Source organism: Nannospalax galili, unplaced genomic scaffold (assembly GCF_000622305.1).
Source record: "Nannospalax galili isolate Female #2095 unplaced genomic scaffold, S.galili_v1.0 scaffold2094, whole genome shotgun sequence".
In the NCBI taxonomy this organism is placed as follows: Eukaryota; Metazoa; Chordata; class Mammalia; order Rodentia; family Spalacidae; genus Nannospalax; species Nannospalax galili.
The window spans coordinates 71,383-94,885 of NW_008335359.1; the positions used below are offsets into that span (position 1 = coordinate 71,383).

General features: G+C 50.4%; 1 protein-coding gene across 1 annotated transcript in view; it reads right to left on the bottom strand.

The window, feature by feature from the left end:
* Notch3 (notch receptor 3) overlaps positions 1-17,625 on the bottom strand; it is a 54,011-nt gene extending 36,386 nt beyond the window's left edge. The window contains exons 1-16 of the mRNA XM_008829989.3: positions 17,405-17,625; positions 14,923-15,001; positions 10,396-10,538; positions 9,974-10,312; positions 9,762-9,884; positions 9,444-9,677; positions 7,868-8,023; positions 7,588-7,773; positions 4,668-4,781; positions 4,216-4,329; positions 3,633-3,866; positions 3,420-3,530; positions 2,355-2,547; positions 2,126-2,277; positions 1,345-1,458; positions 605-760 (exon numbers count right to left, since the gene is read on the bottom strand). Of these exons, the coding sequence (XP_008828211.1) occupies positions 605-760; positions 1,345-1,458; positions 2,126-2,277; positions 2,355-2,547; positions 3,420-3,530; positions 3,633-3,866; positions 4,216-4,329; positions 4,668-4,781; positions 7,588-7,773; positions 7,868-8,023; positions 9,444-9,677; positions 9,762-9,884; positions 9,974-10,312; positions 10,396-10,538; positions 14,923-15,001; positions 17,405-17,528 (2,572 nt within the window). The 5' untranslated portion in view covers positions 17,529-17,625. The remainder of the gene's footprint in view (positions 1-604; positions 761-1,344; positions 1,459-2,125; positions 2,278-2,354; positions 2,548-3,419; positions 3,531-3,632; positions 3,867-4,215; positions 4,330-4,667; positions 4,782-7,587; positions 7,774-7,867; positions 8,024-9,443; positions 9,678-9,761; positions 9,885-9,973; positions 10,313-10,395; positions 10,539-14,922; positions 15,002-17,404) is intronic.
* Between the last annotated feature and the right edge of the window lie 5,878 nt (positions 17,626-23,503).

The window sequence follows — 23,503 nt, forward strand, 5'->3', positions numbered from 1 at the left end:
CTAGGTCCTCTGCAAGAGCAGCAAGTGCTCTTAACCACTGAGCCATCTCTCCAGTCCCATATTATACTTTTTTCTTTTTTACATTTATTGTGTGTGTGTGTGTGTGTGTGTGTGTGTGTGTGTGCCCATGTGTGGAGGTCAGAGGACAATGTTCAGGTGTTAACCCTCTTTCAACATGAGGGACCTGGGGATCAAACTCAGGTCATCAGGCTTAGAGGCAAATGCCTCTACCCACTGAGCAATCTTGCCAGCCAATTTTTTATTTAGTTAGTAGTGCTGGGGATGGAACCCAGACCCTCATGCATGCTAGGCAAGTTCTCTATATCTGAGCTACATCCCCAGACCACACTAGGTGCCATTATCTCATTCTTTATACATAATCCTAATTTACTTGTGGTCAGAGTCAGAGACCTGTGCTCTAAGCTCAGCTCACCCCCTAATAGCCTTGGTCAACGGCTTCATCACCTTGGGCTCCAGTTTCCATAGGAAATAAGGAAATAAGGAAAGTAACATAACTGTGAGAATATGAACAGTGCCAGGCACACAGTGTGACTCAATGGGTAGATTCCCCAGGGAAGCACCCCAAAAACTCCCCTGCACTCACTGGGTTCACAGTCATCGATGTCCTGATCACAGGAAGGGCCAGTGTAGCCCCCATGGCAGGTGCACCTGAAGCTCCCGGGTAGGTTGGTGCAGGTACCACGGGGGCCACAGGGTGAGGGGCCGGCACACTCATCCACATCCTGCTGGCATCGTGAGCCTGGGGGTAGGGGGACAAAGTAACTAAGATTACAGGGTATGAGATATGGCCTGCGGGTTCCTGCAGCTCAAGGGGGACCTGCAGGCTGAAACGAAAGGCAAGGACAAACAGCTACTCCCAAGCTTCCTTCTGCCAGTCTCTGTAGCTGGAAAATACACACTCTAAGGTTGGCCCTTCAGAAACCCATAATGAAACCTCAGGAGTTCCATCATCCTCAAGCTGCATAGGCTCCTCTCGTCCTGGGCTAACTCACATGGGCTATGAATGTCCAAGTCCAGTTTTGTCCTTTCTCAGAATGAAGGGAAAGTATGGATGAAGACCTTCTGGGCTCCCCAACATCACCCACTATGGGGCAAGGTACAGAGGAGGAGAGAAGGAGGAAGAACAGCAGCAGTAACAGCCAGGTGTGGTGGCACATTCCTTTATCCCTAGCACTTGGGAAGCAGAGGCCAACCTGGTCTACATAGCAAGTTCCAGGCCAGTTGGGGTTACAGGGAGACCCTGTCTCAAAAAAGTAAAAAAGAAAAGAGGAAGAGGAGGGGGAGGAGGATGAGAAGAATGAGGAGGAAAGGTAGTTGGTGTACCTTGCCAGCCTAGGGGACAGGAGCAGATAGTCAGTTGGCCAGGGTCAGACTCGCAGTGGCCCCCATGCTCACAGAAGTTTGGAGTGCAGGGGGACAGTACCTCGCACTGTCGACCTGTAGGGGGCAGGCAGAGAAATAGTCTTAAAGGACTCCCTGCCCTCATCTTCCCCATCCCTGAGATCCACTTCCTTGAGGGAAAGAGAGAAGAAGGAAAAAGAGGAGGAGGAGGAAGAGAAGAAGGAAGAAAAGGAGAAAAAGAGGAAGAAAGGAGAAGAGGAAGAGAGACAGAGACAGAGAATGAAAGAAAGTAGAGGGGCTGCAGAGATGGTTCAGCAGTTAAGAGCACTCGTCGTCCAATCATGAGAACCAGAGCTCAGATCCCAGCATCCACAAAACAAACTGTAACCCTAAGTGCAAGTGGGGAGGAGAAAGAGGATCACCAGGGCTTCCTAGCTTCCAACCTAGCTAAGAAAACATGAGTCCCAGGTTCAAGAAGAGACCCTGCCTCAAAGGAATAGGCAGAGAGTGACAGAGGTCACCAAGGTCCTCTTGTGGCCTTCACACACAGGCACAACCAGGTGTAACCCCCAACACACACACACACACACACACACACACACACACACACACAAACATATACACTCACAAGACACATAGAAAAAAACTTTTTTTTAAAAAGTGGCTAAGAAAAAGTTTAAAAAATAAAAAAGAATGCAGACTAGAAAGGAAATCGAAGGACCAGGGTATCAGAGGACCTGGGGAGGAAGATGGGAATACACACCCTGGACTCCAGGTGGACAGGTGCAGTGAAAGCCTACTCCATCACTGGTGCAAGTGCCACCAGCCTGGCAGGGCTGGGACTCACAGGCATCTGGAACCAGACTCTGGCTGCATCGAGGGCCACTCCAACCAGACTCACACACACAGCGGAACCTGGTGGGGGAGGCAGTCAGGCATGGCAGGTAGCCAGAGAGACAGCAAAAGGCTCAGGAGTTGGGGAGGAGCCTTACCCGCTGGGTGCATCATGACAGACACCGTGACTGCAGGGCTCATGGGCACAGGGATGGTTTGGAGGGAGGCAGAGCGGAGGCAGAAAGCCTGGTGGGCAGAGGCAGCGGAAGCCATTTTCCCCATCCACACAGGATCCACCCTCTCTGCAAGGGCTGGACACACACTCGTTGATCTCCACATTGCAGAGGGGCCCTGGGAAACACACAGGCAACCTTGTCCCAAAACAAAGACAGTAGCTCCATTTGGGGAAGGGAGAACACCTTGTTCCACTTCAGAGCATTACCAGTGTGAATACCTTATCCTACTAACAAGAGACAACCCATACCAGTGAGAAAGCCCACAATGTGCTGACTGGCTCATTCACGCTCACATACTTGCTCTTCCTCCCTCCATCCCTCTCTTTCTGTCTTCTCTCTCCTCTCTCTCCACTCCTCTCCACTTCTTTTTCTTCTTCCCCTCCCTTCTCCTTTCCTCCCTTTCTCTTCTCTCTCTCTCTCTCTCTCTCTCTCTCTCTCTCTCTCTCTCTGTAGTCCTCGCTGACTCACACTCTATATGTGTCACAGGCTGGCCTCAAATTTGGCACTATCTCTCTCTCTCTCTCTTCTGTGTGTTGGTGATACACACATACACCACCGCTGACTAGCACTCACTATGTGGCTCAGGCTGGCCTCAAATTTGCAGCAATCCTTCTGCCTCTGTCTTCTGAGTGTTGGGGTTACAGGCATACACCACCACGTCTGGCCTTGGACAATCTCTTTGAACATGTGAACCCAAAAAAGGGGGAGAAAGGGCCAGCAAGATGGTTCAGCTGGTAAAGGTGCCTGCCACCAAGCCTGACAACCTGAGTTTGATCCCTAGGACCTTACATGGTGGAAAGACTGACTCTGACAAGCTATCCTCTAACACGCGCGCACACGTGTACACACATACACACACACAAATAAATAAATAAATAAATAAAAATAATATTTGAATAAATAAAATAATTTTTTAAAGCGGGGTAAACAGGGGATTTAACCCTCATCCTACAAGACCCTGTGTCTCCATGGTAGCCACTTGCCCACCTGTAAAGCCAGGCTGGCAGACACAATCATAGCGGTTGATGCCATCGCGGCAGACCCCAAAGGTGCAGGGGTTGCTGGCACAGTCATCAATGTTGACTTCACAGTTCACACCTGGGGGCAGAGGAAGACGGCAGGGAGTAGCAGGGAATCCCAGACCCACTATGGGCACCCACACACACCCTGCTCCCGCCACAGCTTAGCTCCAGGCCCCACCTGTGGTTCCTGGAGGACAGCGGCAGAGATATTTGTCCACCAGGTCTAGGCATTTGCCCCCGTGGCGGCAGGGCTGGCTACGGCACTCATCCACCTGGCTCTCGCAGCGAGTGCCTGTGTAGCCTGAGGCACAAGCACAGGAGAAGCTGGCGATACCATCCACACAGCGCCCATGATGGCAGGGGTCCGGGGAGCAGTCGTCGACGTTGCGCTCACACAAGGTGCCTTCAAATCCTGCAAAGCAAAAAGTCAGGCTCCACCCACTTACCAAAGGCAAGTGGAGAAAACCTAGCTCAGCTCCCAGGCCCCGCCCCGAGCTCCCCTCGTTTCCATCCAGTTCCAAGCTCCGCCCCTGGCCTACAGTCCTACCCCCCACTATTATATCCGGTTGCCAGCAGCATCCTGCCAGCCAGGCCCCTTAGTCCCGCCCCTACCTACCTACGTCAAGAGTGGTCTCTGGTCCTACCTTGGTCTTGCCTTGCAGAAACCCTGCTCCCAGGCTCTCCCTAAATCCATTATTGGTCCTCTCCCCCAGTTAGTCCCACTTCCAGGTTCTTGCCGCAATCTCACAGCCCACCCTCACCCTCTGCACAGCGACACTCGTAGCCATCTGGTTGGTCCACACACTTGGCACCATTCTGGCAAGGTGTGCTTGCACATTCATCCACATCCAGCTGACACGTGGACCCGCTGAAGCCTGGAGGTGGGGAGAGGATGAAAGGTGACCTAAATGGTCAAAGCAAAAGCCCTGCCTTATTGGGTGAGAAACCCCATTTGCTTGGTTTTAAATTAATGTTACTGATGTCTAACTGGTAAGATGGCTCTGTGAGTAAAGGAACTTGCCATCATGTTTGACGACCTGAGTTCTGATCCTCAAGACCCACATGGTGGAAAGAGAGAACCAACTCCAAGTTGTCCTCTGACCTCCATACCCACCACCACACACAAAAATAATTAAAAATTTGTCAATGTTGTCATAACCTGACTTGTATTTGTTAACATGGTCTTTTTGAGGTTCTGTCCCAGAGTCCTCACCTGAAGGGCAGGAACAACTGAAGCCATTGACCCGGTCCTTGCAGACACCACCATTGACACATGGGCTACTCTGACACTCATCGATGTCCACCTCGCAGTAGGTTCCTGTGAAACCTGGGGGTGGGGGATGGGATCAGGGTGCTGAGAGCCCCTCAGGTTTTGAAAGAGGTGTAAGGTGAGTCACACTTCATGTTCACTTCAGGACATTGGTTTTGTTGTTTTGTTGAGACAGGGTCTCACTATGTACCTTGAGGTAGCCTCAAACTAGCGATCCTCCTGCCTCAGGTGCCCAAGTGTTGGGATTGCAGGCATGCACTACCACATCCAGCTTTAGATTTTGTTTCAAACAAGGTGGACCCTCACCCAGTTGTGGTCCCAAGTGGACCAAGGGTTATGCAAAACTATGCTCTGGTCCTGCCCCCACCATCCAAGGTTGGGTTTTACCCTAAAGATCTCTCCTCTCTCTCTCTCTCCTCTCTCTCTCTCTCTCTCTCTCTCTCTCTCTCTCTCTCTCTCTCTTTCTCTCTCTCTCTCTCCCCCTCTGTTCTTTTTTCTCTGGTGATGGTGATGGTGATCAAACTCGGAACTTCATTTGTACTAACCTCTACTACTAAGCTATGTCCCTAGCCAAGGATCTCTGTTTTGTTTTGTTTTGTTTTGTTTTGTTTTGTTTTGTTTGTCTTTTTGAGACAGGGTCTCCCTGTAGCCCCAGCTGACCTGGAACTCACTATGTAGACCAGGCTGGCCTTGAACTCACAGAGATCCGCCTGCTTCTGCCTCCCAAGTACTGGGATTAAGGGCGTGCACCACCAGACCCAGCTGCCAAGGATCTCGTTTTAAATCCAGTTCCAGGCCAGCAAAATGACTCAAAGATAGCAGCATGTAAGCACACTAGAATTTGATCCCTGGGACCCACATGGTGAAGGATAAAACTGACTCCTGAAAGTTGTCCTCTGATTTGACATACGTGTACCACAGAAATGCAAACACTGATGCACATGCAAACACACAAGGTAAATAAAATATAATAAAAATTTTAAGGCAACAGATTTCCAAGGTTTTAAAAATAAATAAATAAGAGACAGTGAGATGGCTCAGAAAGTGAGACACTTGCCACCAAACCTGATGTCCTGAGTATCAGAGCCCCAGGTCCCATCTGGTGGAAAGAAGCAAGTCTTGCAAGTTGTCCTCTGACCCACCACATGCATGGGATGCAGGGTCTCCCTGTAGCCCCAGCTGGCCTGGCACTCTCTATGTAGACCAAGCTGGCCTCCATCTCACAGAGATCCGCCTGCCTCTGCCTCCCAAGTTCTGGGACTAAAGGTGTGCAAGAAACTTCTTTAAAGTATATACATATCCAATGTAAAGAGAGTTTAAATGAAGTTACCCTATAACAGGGGTGCAATGCCCCTACTAGACAAAACAGATTAGCAAATAAAAAGTCCAATGACAGGAATGGATTCTCTCTTTTGAAGCTGTTGACCAGGAATCCCATAGCCCCTCAAACAATACTGGCCATTGTCCTTGTTCTTTGCCCACCAGAGCTTAATGGTAAGACCCTATTGCTGAAGCTACCACATACATGAGTTGTACATAGAACGAACAAGGAGAAATCAAGCTGGTACTGACCTCACAGCTTCATCTTTCCTGGCTAGCTTTCATAGTTCTGGAAGGTGCTATGCATGTTACCAGAAGAAAAAAGTAATCATCAACTTGGACCAGATGTGAAGCCTGAAAGTTACAGTAATAACTGGCCTGGCAAAATATGCCCACTGATGTAATAGTGGCATGAATGTTATGTGAGCAACCAACTACTTTCTGAGTAGATTTAAGGTCCACTTCACAAGTTAGAGCCCATACCTGACACAGATCAGGCCTAGGAATCTGTGACTAGACAGGTCACAGGTCCTAGAGGAGAATCTACTCCTGTTATTCTACTAAATGGATATAGGATAAAACCAACTCCTAATGACATATTATTATAACCATAGATAAGGCATCTCTCAACTCTTACTAAAGAAGCTTCTTTTTGCAGCAGATAGTGATTAACACAGAGACCCACAACTGATCAACATGCAGAAAATAAGACTGAAGAGTGCTTAGCACTGAACAGGACAACTATGTTATATCCCCTCCTCCTAAGACTGGGATCATTGTAGAAAAAGAAGTAAAAAGATTTTAAAAGCCAGCGGTGGTGAATGACTATAAGGAAACAGTTTTCCAGACATCAGGGCAGTTACTCTTATGGTTTTCCAGCAAATTGTGACAGCATGCACAAGATCTACATAAGCTCAAGCCAGACAAATTTCCAGTATAGAGGGGGAGAGGTAGGTAAGAAGCCCCAACCCTAGCTGAAGAACTGTTAGCAACTGATAACGGCTAGGAGAGGGAGAGTCAAGTTTTCTTTAGAGGTGTGATACTACATAAGTTGACTAGGCTCCAGGAGATGGACCCATACCAAATGGCATTTGGGGACACAAATTAGACTCAATAAACCTCAAAAAAATAATAGAGAATATGAAATCAAATGGGAATAGTAAGGGGATACAGATAGGGAAAGGGGTCTGAATATGCTCAAAATAAATTGTATGAAATTATCAAAATTTCAACAAAAATATTGCCAAGTATGGTGGCACACACCTTTAATCCGAGCACTCAGAAGGCAGAGGTAGGGGGGGTCTCTTTGAGCTTGAGGCCAACCTGATCTATATATCGAGTTCCAGGCCAGCCTGGTCTACAGAGCAAGCTCCAGGTCAGCCAGGGCTACATAGACCTTGTCTCTTACAACCCCCAAAATCAATAAAAATATAATTAATTAATTAATTAATCAAATTAAAAAGTAAACCCAGTTTCACCTGTTGGGTTTTTCTTGCCCTGACCCCATACTTTAGGACCTTCCCAGGCCACACCCACCACGCACCTGCCATGCAGATGCAGGTGAACTGGCCAATGCGGTCAAGACATGTGGCCTGGTTTCGGCAGGGCCCGGAGAGACATTCATTGACATCAGTTTCACAGCGAGGTCCAGCGTAGCCACGCCCACATTGACACAAAAAGGAGCCCTGTGTGTTCACACATCGGCCCAGATGTTCACAGGGGTTAGCACCTGTGGGATGATGGGACACAGTCAGTATTGGGCATGGCCAGGCAGGGCCTCACTTCTCCCCTCTTTTTGGGTCATTTTGAGGAGTCCCTCTCACCAATGGAGCACTCATCCACATCCTGGTCACATGCCCCTCCAGTGAAACCAGGTGGACAGGTGCAGATTGCCCGGCCATTCACAGGGTTTGTGTCACAGATAGCATCCTCATGACAGGGGTTACTGACACAGGCATCATCCAGATGACACAGGAGGCCTGAGAAAGGGTAGGCAGAGATCAAGAATTGGTCCTCTAAGCCTGCCCAAGCATTTAAGGAGGGAGGTCGGTGAGGGGGATGGAACCCCAGGGTCCTGGGCACACTAGCCATGAGCTCTACCACTGACTTGTACTTCCAGAGCCTTGCTTTTTATTTTTTATTTTTAATTACTTATTTGGGGGATGGGGCACAGGCATGTGCCATAGAGCATGTGTAGAAGTCAGAGAACAACTTGCAGGAATTGGGTCTTTCCTTCCACCCACATGGGTCCCAGGGATTGAACTCAGATTGCCAGGCTTTACCCTTTACCTCCTTAGCCATCTTGCCAGCCCATCTACTGCTTTCTGCCTTATTTTATATTAACCAGCAGTGTATTTAGTAACTGTTTCCCTTTTTTGTTTATGCAGACCAGGTTAGCCTTGAACTCAACATAGATCCACCTACCTCTGCCTCTGCCTCTGCCTCTGCCTCTGCCTCTGCCTCTGCCTCTGCCTCTGTACCACCAAGTCCAGCAGTAGCTGGGCTCTTTTGTTTGTTTTTAGGCAGTTTATTGTGGAAAATGTGAAGCCTACAGAAAAGTTGATCACTCACATATAGAATGCTGGGTTCCCTATTGTTTATTTGTTAATCTTTTTCTTCTAAGCCACTTGAAGAAAGCTTGAAAACATTTTTTTAAAAATCAAGGCACTAGCCTTGGCATGGTAACACACTTTAAACCCAGCACAGAGGCAGAGGCAGATGCAGGTGTATTTCCGTGAGTTTGAAACCAGCCTAGTCTACACAGTAAGACCCTGTCTCGGGCTTTCACTTCTGCTGTGCTCTCTACTCCACTTCCAAGTGGAGTACAATGTCTACTGACACTCCCTCCCTCCACTTCCAAGTCCTCCTCTTAAATACATTCTCTGATCTTTGTGACTTCCCAAGGTCCTCCCTTTCTCAGTTACACCTTCCAGCAATTCTCCATTTCAGTGGTCTCTGCTTTGGACCATGTGCCAGCCTCCTCACAGGTCAATCCCAGGCTTACCCTTCACCCCAAATCCTATTGCTAACACACCTTTCTTCCCTTCTTCTCCCTTTTTCCTTTCCTTCCTTGCTGAGGATTGAACCCAAGGTGCATCCAGTGCACAATGAGCGCTACTGCGAAGCAGCCCTGTCATAATCTAACACTCAAATCAGAGTCAAAGACAGACGTGAGTGCTTCACACCTTTAATCCCAGCACTCTGGAGGCAAAGACAAGCTAGTCTGCCTAATATCAAGGCCAGCCTGGTCTACATAGTGAGTTCTAGAACACTGGGACTACAGAGAGACCCTGTCTCAAAATGAACGAAACAAAAACAAAAAACAGTCAGTCTGTCTTCACCTCCCACTCAAAAACCATCAATAACTGCCTACTGCATACAAAGAAAATCGTTACTCACCTGTCTTGCCCATGGGGCAAGCACAGTAGAAAGAGGCCACTCGGTCGTGGCAGGTGGCCCCATGGAAGCACACAGCCGTGGCACAGTCATCAATATTCTGACTGCAGCTCTCACCTGTCCAACCATTGACACACACACAGCTGTGGCCACCCAGCGTGTTGAAGCAGGTGCCCCCATTGTGGCAGGCATTGGGCTGCAGCTGACATTCATCTACATCTTCTGTGCAGAATTGGCCTAGGGCACAAAGATGTACTGGTTTAGGTTGTCCGTGTGCCCACCAAGGTCAGTCTCCCAGCTCCCTGCAGCACTTGTGCCCACCTGTCCACTCAGGAGGACACTGGCAGTTGTAGGTGTTGACACCATCCACACATGTTCCCCCATTGAGACACTGATGTCCGGGACAGTCATCCACATTGACTTCACAGTCCTGGCCCTCAAACCCTAGTAGGAGAGGAGGGGTAAGGATGGTCGCTGTGAGACTGGTCTATTGTCCCAACCCCAGCTGCCTCCCCTAGGTCCCACTCACTTACCAGGAAGGCAGGCACAGTCATAGGTGACATCACCACTCTGCCTACAGGTACCACCATTACGACATGGGGAAGGGGCACAGGGCACTACGGGGTTCTCACACAGTGGCCCTGTGTAGCCACCTGGACACTGGCAGTGGAAGGAGCCAGGAGTATTGTAGCAGGTGCCACCATGGCGACAGGGCCCACTCACTCGGCACTCATCTACATCACTTCGGCAGCTTCGACCTTGGAAGCCAGATGGGCAGGAGCAGACAAAGCGGCCATCTGACCCCACTGAGCAGCGGGCACCATGGGCACAGGGGCTGCTGAGGCAGGGATCTGGCAGGGAGCAATCTGGGCCTGAAAGAACCCGGAGAGGGTGAGATTGGGACTGACCACATCCTAGCCTCCCTTGGGACTAACCACACCCTAGCCTCCCTCACCTCGGAAGCCTCGGGGGCAACGGCAGGAGAAGCGGGCAGTGCCTGCCACCACTGAACTCTGACAGACACCTCGGCCAGCACAGGGGCCAGAGTGGCAAGGGTCTTCCAGCTGGCACCGCTCACCTACCCAGCCTGGCAGACACCTGTGGACAGAGATGTGTGGTGGGGACAGGACAGCCCCAGACAGATACACACAATACACACCCAGCAATCCGACTGTCAAACATATCCCTTTCTTTTCTTTTTCTTTTTCTTCCCTTTCTTTTTTAAAATTGAGACAGGGTCTTACTGTGTAGCCTTGGCTGGCCTAGAACCCACAGAAATGAATGAGCCTGCCTCTTCTTTCCAAGTGCTGGGATTAAAGGCACACACTACCACACTCAGGCACACCCATTTATTCTGACACCTACTACATGCTAAAGACAGCAGCAAACAAAATTAAAGTGGTTCTTACCCTCTTGATCTTCACAGCCAGGTCAGACAAAGAAAAGAGACAAGTAAAAATTAATGCACCACATGCCAGCAGCAACCTGTATAAACCACAAGGGCTTGTAAAGGATGTGGTGTCCCAGAACCTGTGATTATCACCTTTTTTAGAAAAAAAAAAAAATGGAGCTGGGTCAGGCAAGATATCTTAAGCCTGGTACTTGGGACATGGAGGCAGGAGGTGGATCTGGAGTTCAAGGTCAGCCTTGGCCACATAGCAAAGTCAAGGCCAGCCTGTGCTACACAAAAGCCTGCCTAAACAAACAATAAAAATACATTTTTTAACCAATAAAAAGAGTGCTGGAAATATAGCCAGCTCAGTGGTACTGAGTTTGCCTACCATGCACAAGGCCCTAGGTTTAATCCCAGTATAAGAAAAAAGAAGGAAGGGAAAGAGGGAGGGAGGGAATCTTTACTAATGTGATTACGTAAAGGATATCTAGATGAGATCACCCTGGATTATCTAAGGGCGTCCCAAATGGTAGGTGTCTTTTTTTTATTTTTTTTAAAGATTGGCTTATTTTGTAATATTTTATTTTTATTTTATGTATATGAGTGTTTTGCCTGCATATATGTAAGTGTACCATGTACATGCCTGGTACCCAAGGGGGGAAGGCCAGGAAAGGGCATTAGATCCCCTGGCTCTCGAGTTGTCAATGGTTATTAGCAGCCATGTGCTGCTGGGAAGCAAACCTCTGGAAAAACAGCCAGTGCGGTTAACTGCTGAGCCATCTTTCCAACTGGGAGATTAACTTATTTTTAATTATGTGTGTATGTGTGTGTCTGTGTGAAAGTATGTGTACTTGAGTACAACTGCCCTCAAAGACCAGAGAGGGTGTCAGATACCCCAAAGCTGGAGTTGTAGGTGCTTAGTTGTGAGCCACCAGGGGTGTTAGAAATCAAACTCTCGTTTCTGCAAGGGCAGAACAGGCTCTAACCTACTGAGCCATCACTCTAGTCCTGGAGGCTTTATAAGAGAGAGGCTAGAAGTCAGTAAGGGGTTCATTCGCCTGTGGAACTCCCAAGGGAGTGCCTATCCTTGAAACATCTTAATTTTAGACTTCCCACCTCCAAGATTTTTCCAGAGTACATTTCTGTTGTTTTAAGTCACCCAGTTTGTGGTAATCTGTTACAGCAACCAGAGGAAACTCAGGCAGGCTAAGTAGGTGTCACATTCTCACAGACTAAAGAAGGGGTGGGGGGCAGCAAAGAGTAGTGTGGGGCAGGGCATCCCAAGTACTGGAAACACCAAATGGAAAGTCTCACAATCCAGGAGGCAATGGTCAGACACATCCAGAAAGACCTAGAAACCACACAGACACATACAACTGGGCATTCTGACCTGGCAAACACAGACAGCAAGCCACAGCCTCCTACGGCAATATGGAGAACTCTCACTCACATGAACAGAAGGAATAATTCCCACAAACCCTCAATTCCTTTCTCCTGGCTTCATGCAGCCTTCCTCCCATGGATGGGATAGTACTTGGCACTTCCTCCCTCGTGTTGGGGAGGGGAAAGTCCTTCAGCCTGAAAACCCTTCCCCAAACCCATCCAGATGGCCTTGAGTGTAAAGAAATAACTGGAAGAGGGTCTTTGTAACCTTCCTAGGGACAAGGAGGTGATCGACTGGCTAGGGGAGCGAAAAGGTCAGAGGCTCCAAAGCGACACTGCCAACTCAGCCCCCTCCTACACCCCACCCTTCCCGCTCCTTTCGAGGATCCCCTCCCTCTGGCTTATTCCAAATGCCAGGGACTGAATTCAAAGCAGGTGACTCAGTTCTTAGCGTCACCCCACAATATCCCCATCCCCGCCCCCGCCCGCTCCCAGCGATACAAGTCGAGGCCCAGCCCGGCAGGGTGCGGGTGGCGCTGGAGGCGGCGGGGTGATGTCAGCCCCCTTCTCCAAAGACACGCAGGGCGGCGATGATGGCGCGCCAGGAGGGGGCGCTTCGCACGGGGCGCCTGGGTCCGTGGGTCCCTTCGGCAGGCTAGGCGCGGCCCCCTCCCGGCGCTGCGGGCGAGTTCCCACGCTCTGCGCCCAGAGCCCTCGACCGGTCCGGCTGGTTCCAGCTCTGGCCCCGCCCCCGCGGCCTGAGCTTTGGAGACCCAGGTGGTGGGGAGGCTTGGAGGGAAGGTACGGACCTGCAGGGCAGGCAGAGACCAAACGACAGAGAGCTCCGGAGCCCACTTTCGGGAGGAAGACTTGGGGGTATCGGTTGGAAGAGTGACATTTGGGAGGCCACCCGGAAGAGGGCTAGAGTATTGAGAAACTGTAGTAGAGGGTGGGGGTTCGGGGGTTGGGGGCGTAGGGTGGGGTTCTCCCAATAGATCTGCAGCGGAGACTCAGCCCGCTCCACTCCGAGAGATCCGGGCTCCTGGAGGCCGCGTGCGCCGGTGATTCACCTGTTGTGGGGCAGGGCAGCCTCCGGCGCATTCACCTGTCGGCAGTAGTCCAGGCGTGGAGTTCCACTGCGCAGGCGTCCGGCCCTGGGGCTCAGCCTCCCAAGGGACTGGTTCCAAGTAAGGACACACTTTCCCATCCCAGCTTTACCATCGTAAGCCGCCCGTCCAAGGACGGCCCTCACCCAGTGCCCCCCAAGGGTGAAGCCAAGTGGGGTTCCAGGCACTTGAGCTCACCTGCACGTGTAACTTCAAAGGGGGCTCTTGTAAGTCTAAAGCCGCCCCCACCCCACCCAGCTTAAGGCTGACGCACTTGGTATTGAGTAAAGGAATACAGAAGAACTAATTAATAGCTGCTGGGTGAACTGCTAGTACTATTAAATAAGCCCATCTAACGTTGAAGTTTCCCTTATAGCACCTATTTCTTGAGTCCCTATGATTATTAAACACTATTTACCAGGCACAACAGTCAGTCAGTGGGTCTCTCAGCCTCTCTCTCTCTCTCTCTCTCTCTCTCTCTCTCTCTCTCTCTGTGTGTGTGTGTGTGTGTGTGTGTGTGTGTGTGGTGTGTATGTAACCCAGGGCCTTGTATAGGTGAGACAATCACTCACCACTGAACAACATCTCCAGTTCTCAAAGGATTTCAAAGGTCCATCATTTATTTATTTGTGTGTATGTGTGTATGTGGAGGTCAGAGAGGACAATTTTGCATAGTTAGTGCTCTTCTTCCACCATATGGGTCCCCCCAGGATAGACCTCAGGTTTCCGGGCTTGGTGGTAAGTGTCTTTACCCACTGAACCGTCATGCTGGCCTATCCAAATTTTTCTAAATTATTTTTTGAGACAGAGTCTCACTGTGTGTTACAGGCTGGCATGATACTCAATATGTAGTACAAGCTAGCCTAAAGACAATCCTGCTTCATCTGGGACTTTATAAGTATGAACAATTCAGTTAAAGGGTCTTTTCAAATCTTCACAGTCAACCCCATGAGAGAAAAGTGATTGCAGATGCAAAAGTCAAGGTTCAGAAAGCTCTCACTTGCTCAAGGTATCCCAGAGCCCCAGCCCTGTCTGCCGCCAATGCTCTGCATTTCCTCAGCTCCTCCAACCCTCTGCATTTCCTTGTATTACTGAACAATCAAATATGCTTCTCCCTGGTGTCTGACTTTCTATTTCACAGATGCAGGGAGTTCAGAAAGGGGAAGTTACTAAGTCAAGGTCACACAACCAGAACATAGCAAAAACAGTCCCTTATTACAGGCTTCCTGTGTGTCTAAATCCTGAAATACGGTAGGCTGTGAATGCACTCAAGCACTGCCAAACCCCTGCCAATGGGCTCTGAAAGGTTATTAACTGAATAATAGTTGTTTCTATCAAGGACCATTATGTGACCTTAGAAGAGCAAGAACTCTGTGAAATTGGGGTTCTTGGGTCCATTTTCCCCTCCAGGATACTGAGACTTTAAGGATTTAATTCTCAGCCACTTAGCAACATGATATGGGATTTGAACCCAGGCCAGACTCCAGAGCCCCTCTCTTAACCCTGTCTGAGTCCCAGTGGGGAAACAGACTCAGTTACAGAAGCCACACACATGGAAGAAGCGGTACAAGACACTGATGGCACTGGGCCAGATACTCACAGGCAGGCAACCTCCCGAGAGGGCTGCTGGGTACACCGGCCTCCATTTGCACACGGGCTTCCATCCAGGCATGGAGGGGCTAGGGAGGTGGGCAAAAGAAGGTGGGGAGTCATCCAGGCACCCAGAACCCCAAACCAGAAGGATAGACCCTCCTCCTTTGTCTGCCAAGCAACAGCTGCACTGAGCTGAGGGTGTCTCTGTGGGTGCCCAGAGGCCCCCATCTAACGTTCCCACAGCCCCCAGCACAGGCCCAGGCTCCAGCTGTTGGGGCTGCAGCTGTCCCTGCCAGCTTGAGCCCTGGGAACCACAAGGCAGGGGTGGGAAGGAGGAGTTGACTTATGCCAGATGTGGGGGCTCAGGAAGTTGCCTGAACTAAGATGTGCAGAATGCGGGGAGGTGCAGAGTCAGGAAGTGAGGGTGCTGAGTGTTAACAGGGGGGAGGGGGAGGGAATGATATCTCCAGCTTCACGCCCAAGTCTTGGGAAAATAGAGGCAAGGAATGTTGGGCTCTGTCTACCTTCCCTTGCTCTGGGGGCATCTACTCCAGTCCACAGGCTCCTGCTGGTTCTTGTTAGAGCAGGCAAGGCATATACCCAGGAATAACAGATGACAGGAATAGAGACAGCTTTGGGTGTAAGAAGGAGAGGGTGTGTGGTATAAGGGAGGGGCAGCTGTGCAAGACACGTGCTGCCCTGTCCAGTATCCTCATCCCTCAGGGCTGTGTCCTTCTTGGGTGTGACACAGTCTGTCTTGCCAGATGGGTGAGGGGCTAGTGGAGAATTATATATTCAGGCAAGTGTGGAGTCACTGTAGATGTGTGTTAGAAAGAGATGGAAAGAGGGTGGGAATTGGAGTATAACATAGAAATTACAAGCTGAGACCATGCGTTGAGAATGAGGGTCCTGCTCATTTTTGTGACACAGGGAGCTGTGTGACAAGAGGCATGGGTGTGAGCCACGCACATGTGTGTGCACGTGTGTAACTTGCGTAACAGTCTGTATGGAGACTTGAGTGTAACAGTCTGTATGGAGACTTGAGTTTTTTAGGCTGTTGTGTGACTAACAGTGAATATGCATGTAGGTTACCATGCTTTTATCTGTGTAAACTGCACAGCTATGCACTCCTGTACTGCACATCGAACTACCCGTGAACAGCATTATCCCAGGGTGCAGCTGTGTGCCTATAGGTTGTGTCTGCATGGGCTGTGTATCAGACCTGGTAGGTATCCTTGAATCTGTGTGCAGACCAGGATTTGGTCTATCCATGCCTGTGTGATGTATTTGACCATGTGTGCATATATGTCGGAGTGTGAGCTGCGTGCATCTGAGTGTCTTATGTGTGCCAAGTGTGCATCTGCGGGTGTGCTGAACCCCAGCCCAAGCACATTTGCCTCTCTCTGTATGTGACAGGCCCTGAGTGTGCGCTGGCCCCGCGGGGGCGGTGGCTCCTGCCGGGTCCTGCCTTACTGGGCCCAGAGGCTAGGCTTGGGAGGCCCGTCCCTCCTAGCAACCATCACCAGCGCCGAGCCCCACCATAGGCGCCCTAGGACCCCTGGCCAGGGCCATCGTCGGTGCCCCTCCCCCGCCGATCAAGCTTCTTGGGACAGGGGTGGGGGCGCCCCTGCAGCCCCCTCTTCGGCACCGCTGCGGTCCGGCTTTGTCTGGCAAAGAAAGCGTGAGGCTGGCGGAGGGGAGGGGGTGTCTAGACGGCGTAGCCATTGTCCCTAGCGGGGGAGGGGAGCGAGGAGAGGAGGAGGGGCGGGGGCCCCCGAGCCGGCGGTGGAGGGGCTCCGGTCATGCGGAGCGGGGCCAGAACCCGTGGAATACGTGGCCCTCGCCCCTTCCTCTCCCCGCACAGAGGTGGGGTCTGGAGGCTGCGGGACCGCTACGGCCGGAAGAGGGAGCAGGGCGAGCGCGGGGGAGGGAGCGCGGGCGCCTCCGAGGCTCCAGCTCCCGCTCCTCCCGCTCCGGCGCCGGGTCTTGCCGCGCTCCTGCCTGGGAAGTTTTCTCCGAGTTCAGAGCTCTGAGAACTTCGCGCCCCCTCCCCGTGCCCCCGCCCGTCTGGCCCGCCTAGGATGGGGGGAGTCTTTTGTGCAAGGGGTCTTAGGCCTTGGGAGTACTTACACCCCCATCCTAACTTTCCCAAGACTCCAGGCAGGGGTAGGATGGGGGCGATCTGGAGACTTTTGGTACACCTCCCACCCAAACTTCAGCCCAAGATTTCTACATCTACAGTCCCCAGTCTCGGACTCCTGGGTCCTTTCCTCTCCAGCCTTAATCACAAGGGTTGCGGTTCTTCAGGCCTCTGGGACCCTGCCCTTCGCTCATAAGTCCCTGAGTTGGCACACGGCCCCCAGCTTCAGCACCTTTGCTCAGGCTCCAGTCCTTGGCTTGCAGGCCCCCTAAATCCTAAACTTAGAGGAGTGCTTGTGTTCCCCCTTCCCCAGCAGCCCCTCCCGCCCGCCAAGTCCCTGGTCCCTCACCTGCAGCCCCCGGCCCCGCTAGCAGCAGCAGCAGCAGCAGGGGCAGAGCCCGCATGGGCGGTGGCGGCGGTGGCAGGGCCATCAGGCGACGACGCCGGCGGCGGCCGCGGGCCCCCGGCCCCATGGCGGCCGGAGCGACCCTCCCTCCTCCCTCCTCCCTCCTCCCTCCTTCCCTGGGCTCCGGGTGCGTCCCGGGCCAGCCTCCTCGCCGCCAACTTCGCCGAAGTGAAGCGGCTGGGCCGCCCCCCCCCCCCCCCTCCTCCCTCCCCCCTCCTCCCCTGGGCTCCGGGTGCGTCCCGGGCCAGCCTCCTCGCCGCCAACTTCGCCGAAGTGAAGCGGCTGGGCCGCCCCCCCCCCCCCCCTCCTCCCTCCCCCCTCCTCCCCTGGGCTCCGGGTGCGTCCCGGGCCAGCCTCCTCGCCGCCAACTTCGCCGAAGTGAAGCGGCTGGGCCGCCCCGCCCCCAACCCCAGGCCGCTTGCCCCGCCCCAGGGCCGGCCCTGCGCGCCCCCGCCCCTTGCACTGCCTCCAGGAGTCGGAGCCCACCCTCTACCCTCCAAGCCCGGGACCTGAGGACCCTAGAACACTGAGGCCCCTCACGACATGCATACCTAACTTTCCATGACAGGCACCCAGCTCTTAAGCACCCCGCCCCCCGTCCTCCAGCCCTCAACCAGAGCTAGGACACACAGACACAGCCAGAACACCAACACAGACGTCCCCTGACCCCCCCATACACTCCAAACCCTCCAAAGGAAAGTCCAGAGAGGCTAATGAACGTGCAACCACCAAGGCACCCATGCAAATCTATGCAGGAGCTTCATAGGGACCCTAAAATAGGAAACATGGGCCAGCTGTAAACCTGGGACAGCATGTACAGCCTCACCAGGAATCTCATTACGTGAGTCTCATGCGCCGATGGTGTAGTCCTCCCAGAAAGAGGCCAAGGGTGGATCACAGAGGTCCACTCCAGGCTGGCAAGATGATTAAGCACGCAAAGGTGCTTGCTGCCAAGACTGACCACTTGAGTTCAATCCCTGGGATCTGCATGATGGATCTGCATCTCACAAGTTGTCCTCTGACGTCCACATGTGTGTGTGTAACGGACCCCCCCCCATGCGCGCGCGCGCGCGCGCACACACACACACACACACACAGAGGAGATAAATTTATTTTTTTTTATGTGAATGATTGTATTGCCTGCATGTGTCTAAGAGCACCTATATCATACAATGCCAGTAGAGGACAGAAGAGGACGTGCGACCCCCTGGAACTGGAGTTATGGTTGTTAGTCACCATGTGGGTGCTGGGAATCGAACCCCAGTCTTCTGCAAGAACAGCCAGTGCTTTTCACTGCTGACCATCTTATTCAATGCCATTAATTAATGGCGATTTACAAAAACAGACCTGCAAAGACTCCTGGCAGCCTCTGTGTCTGGGGTGAGAATGGAGACCCTAGAGGTCCCAGGCTCAGTCCTGGAGGAGGGATGTCTCAAGTCTGAGAGAAAAAACAAGCCAGTACTGGGGGTGCTCAGCATTGGGTCAGAGTAGATACAGAACCCCAGAGGACATACACAGACACCAACATGGTTGAGGAGAGAACCAACTCCCCCAAGTTGTCTTCTGACCTCCACATGTGGTGCCCGTGCCCCTCCAATGAATAAATATAATTAAAATTTTAAAGCTTTATTTAATTTAATTGTGTGTGTCTATAGGTAAGTTCAACTGTGCACATGCTAGGAGAGGGCATTGGACCCCTTAGAACTGGAGTTATAGGTGTTTGTGGAATGCCCAGCTTGTTACATGGATGCTGGAACCTGAACTACAGTCTTCGTGATTTCACAGCAAGCTCTTAACCCACTGAGCCATCTTTCAAGCCCAAGTTTTTCTCTTTTTCCCTCTTCTAAGACAGAGTCTCAAGTATATCAGGCTAACCTTGAACGCATTAAGTAGCAGAGAATGACCCTGAACTCCTTTTTTAAAAAATTTATTTTTATTTTATGTGTGTATGGTATGTAAGTGTACCCATGTCATGCAGTACCCTCAGAGGACAGAAGAGGACACTGGATCTCCTGGAACCAGAGTTACAGACAGTTGCCAGCCTATGTGGGTGCTGGGATTTGAACCTGGGTCTTCTGCAAGGTCAGTGCTTGGTCAGTGCTTTTCACTGCTGAGCCATCTCTCCAGCCCTGACTTTGAACTCCTAATCCTCCTAACTCTACCTCCCCAGTCCTGGAATTACTGGTATGCACTACCACACCTTTATGTGGTTTGTAATTGGCAAGCACTCCCCAACCCTCACCTGAAGTTCTTAGTCAAAGTTTTCTGGTTGCTCCCAGTAACATCCCTTTTAGCATGCTTCTTTGCTGATCCAGGATCTAACACTAGATTTCCTTCCATTGGTGTTTTCAGAGACGTGAGGCCAGTTGTTCTAAAGGATGCCTCTCAGCAGAATGGCCTCCTGGTTCCACCTGACTGACTTTGTGCATCTTTGGCAGAACCCCTAGATCCTCCCCAGAGCATAGTAGCTTATATCAGTCCTTAATATTGATGGCATTCAACTTTAAGAACTTGGGCAAAGTTCCTCCTCCTATCTCAATATTTATTTATTAATTTATTTTGCAGTGCGGGGTAGAACCCAGGGCCCTGAGCATGCTGAATAAAAGCTCCACCATTGAGGTACATCCCCAGCCCTTGGTTTTTGAGACAAGGTCAGTCTATAATTCTATGTAGCTCAGACTACCTTTGAACTCACTATGTAGCCCAGACAGATCTTGGACCTCTTGCCTTCAACTCCATAGTGCTGAGATTGCAGGCATGTGCCATCAAGCATGGTTTCTTCCACTGTAATGAACAATTATTCTACAGGGATATACTCTGCAGCTGTATGGCTATCCTAGCATCCCTTAAACTTTTGTCTACTGGTTTTTGCATATATCGATGATTTCTTTTGATTTTTTTAAAGATGAGGCAAAATTTGTATCACATAAATACACTCATTTATTTTTTAATTATTTATTGTTATTATATGTGTATGAGTGTTTTGCCTGCATGTATGTAAGTGTACCCATGCATGCAATGACTGCAGAGGCCAAAAGAAGGCATGGAATCCCCTGGAAGTGGAATAACAGACAGTTGTTAGCCACCATGTGGGTGCTGAGCAGCAACAAGAGCGGCCAGTGCTCTGAGCCATTGAGCCATTTCTCCTGCCTCTCCCCCAGCTTTGACAACTACTAATCTGCTTTCTGTATCTATGGATTTGCTTGTTCTATTTATTTATTTTTATAATTTTATTTTAGTTATTATTATTGTGTGTACATGTGGGAGAATGCATGTGCCACACATTTATATGGAGGTCAGAGGACAATTTGCAGGAGTTGGTTCTCTCCTTCTACCATGTGCTTCCTGGAGAGCAAACAGGTCATGGGACTTAGCAGCAAAGCCCCTTACCCACTGAGCAAGACTACCAGCTCTCCACATTTCATATAAATTGAATCCTGAACTTTGTGTATCTGACTTCTTTTTTTTTTTTTTTTTTCTTAAATTTTGGCAGGGCTGGGGTCTATCATGAGGCCTCATGCTTGTCAGGCAAGTGCCCCACCACTGAACTATACATCCCCAGGGGCAATTTTTCTTATTTGTTTGTCTTGAGATGTGAGGAGGGTCTCACTACATTGCCCAGGCTGGTCTTGAATGCTTGGGCTTACGTGAACTTCCAAAGCTAGGGATGTAACTTAGTACAGTGTTTACCTGTTATGCACAAAGCACTGGGTTCGATCCCCAGCACTGCATTAAAACAAAATGTTCAGTGGCACACACCAGAAATCTCAGAATGTTGGGGGTGCAGGTGGGAGGGTCAGAACTTCAAGGTCATCCTCAGCTACATAGGATATTCTAGGCCAGCCTGGTCTGCATAAGATCCTGTCTCAAAAAAACAAAAAAGATGGGACTGGAGAGATGACTCTGTGGTTAAGAGTGCTAGCTGTTCTTGCAGAGGACCCGGGTTCAAATCCCAGCACCCATAAGGTGAATAACAGCCATCTGTAACTCCAGTTCCAGGGGATCTGATGCCCTCTTCTGGCTTCTGAAAGCATCTCGCAACATGGGTGTGCTTGCACACATGCAGGCGAGACACTCATACACATAAAAAAATAAAAATAATAAATGAAATATTTTGTTTGGTCTTTTTGAGACAGGGTCTCCCTGTAGCCCCAGCTGTCCTGAAACTTACTATGTAGACCAGGCTGGCCTTGAACTCACAGAGATCTGCCAGCCTCTGCCTCCTGAGTGCTGGGATTAAAGGCGTGTGCCACCACACCTGGCCCAATAAATGAAATATTTTTTAAAAAAAAACAAGTGGGCTAGTCAGATGACTCAGCAGGCAAAGGTACTTGGCGCTAAGCCTGATGACCTGAGTTTGATCACCTGCAGCCATGTGGCAGCAGGACTATACATTGTCTTCTGATCTCTATATGTTTACTGTGGCAAATGAATGTTCATATAAACACACACACAAGAAATAAATAAATAAATGTTAACATTTAAAAAAAAGATTCCCAGGAACACTTAACACTGAGTCCAGATTCCTTGAGATGATGTTTGTTTGTTTAACTTACTAGGAATCAACCTAAGTCCACACACAGACTAGGCAAGAGCTTCACCATGCATGCAGTGGTATCTTCAACCCCCTTTAGGTTACTTTTAAAAGATGGAATAGGCAGAGGTGAAGGATGCTGAGAAAGGGTGTCAAAGAGAAAGAAAAGCATGAGGAAGCATGAGAAAAAGCCAAATGACTGACTAAGAGCTGGCATCAGAGCTGGCCTCCAGGCCTGCCCAGGTTGCTGGGACCTGAGGATGCTGCCACACCATCTCACAGATGCATCCCTTGTATGGGAGAGGAGCTACCTGCCCAGCTGATGAGGGAAGCCTCATATGCAAAACAGCTATAATTTCATGGATGCTCTGTCAAAGTACAGAGCTGGGGGCCGGGGGGGGGCTGTTGTTAATATTGTGTGCGTGTGTGTGTGTGTGTGTGTGTATACATGTGCGTGCCTGTGTACCACAGTGTGTATATGTGGAGGTCAGAGGACAATTTAGTGGAGTCAGTTCTCCCTTTCCACCTTTATGTGGGTTTTGTAAATCAAACGCATGTCACCAGCTTTGCACGGAAAGTGCCTTTACTAGTGAGCCATCTTGCTGTTGTTAGTTTTTGTCCTGCAGTTCTGTGGATGGACCCCAGGCCCTGGTGCATGTTAAGCAAGCAGCTGTCTGAATGAGCTTTATTCCTAATCCAAGAGCTGAGATTTGAACCTGTGCCTGAGTGACTCCAGGCATGTGGAGTACAGGGGAAGGGTGGGAAAATAGTGAAGGTTGGGCAAAGAAAAAAGACCAAAATGTTGCATAAGAAGAGGCACAGAATGGTTGACTGTCATTGTGCTGAGTCAATTGATAGTAACCTGACTCAGCTGGATCACCTTACTCAGCCTAGGCAGGGGCAGCTCAAGTCTCTTCCCTGCCATGAACCCAGGAGGATACTCAAGACCCCTTTCCATCCCATTGTTCATCCCTCTCTAGAAACCACCCGTTAGTTTTTCTTAAATTACATTTTAGTGGGGCTGGAAAGATGGCTCAAGAGAATGTACTGCTCTTGCAGGGACTTGAGTTAGATTCCCAGCATCTACAACAGCAGGCTCACAACCACCTATAATTCCAGCTCCAGGGGATCCAACACCTCTGGCCTCCAAGGGCATCTGTGTTCATGTACACACACTCCCAATTAAAAACAATAAAAATAAGCCAGGCATGGTGGCACACACCTTTAATCCCAGCACTCAGGAGCCAGAGGCTGGAGAATCTCTGTGAGACTGAGGCCAGCCTGGGGCTATGACAGGATCCTGTCTCAAAAAGTCCAAAAAAAAAATTCTTGAGTATGTTGCATTGGTGTTGCCTTCTTTAGGCCTGACTCAGGTTAAGACCTAAAGCCAAGGAAAAATATACATGTCTAAGACTCCCACAAGTTAGACACTGGGGACAGAACTTGAGGACATGCTACCTGGACCACAGCTATGATTATTCACCTATCTTCTTTCATTCAGTAGATGT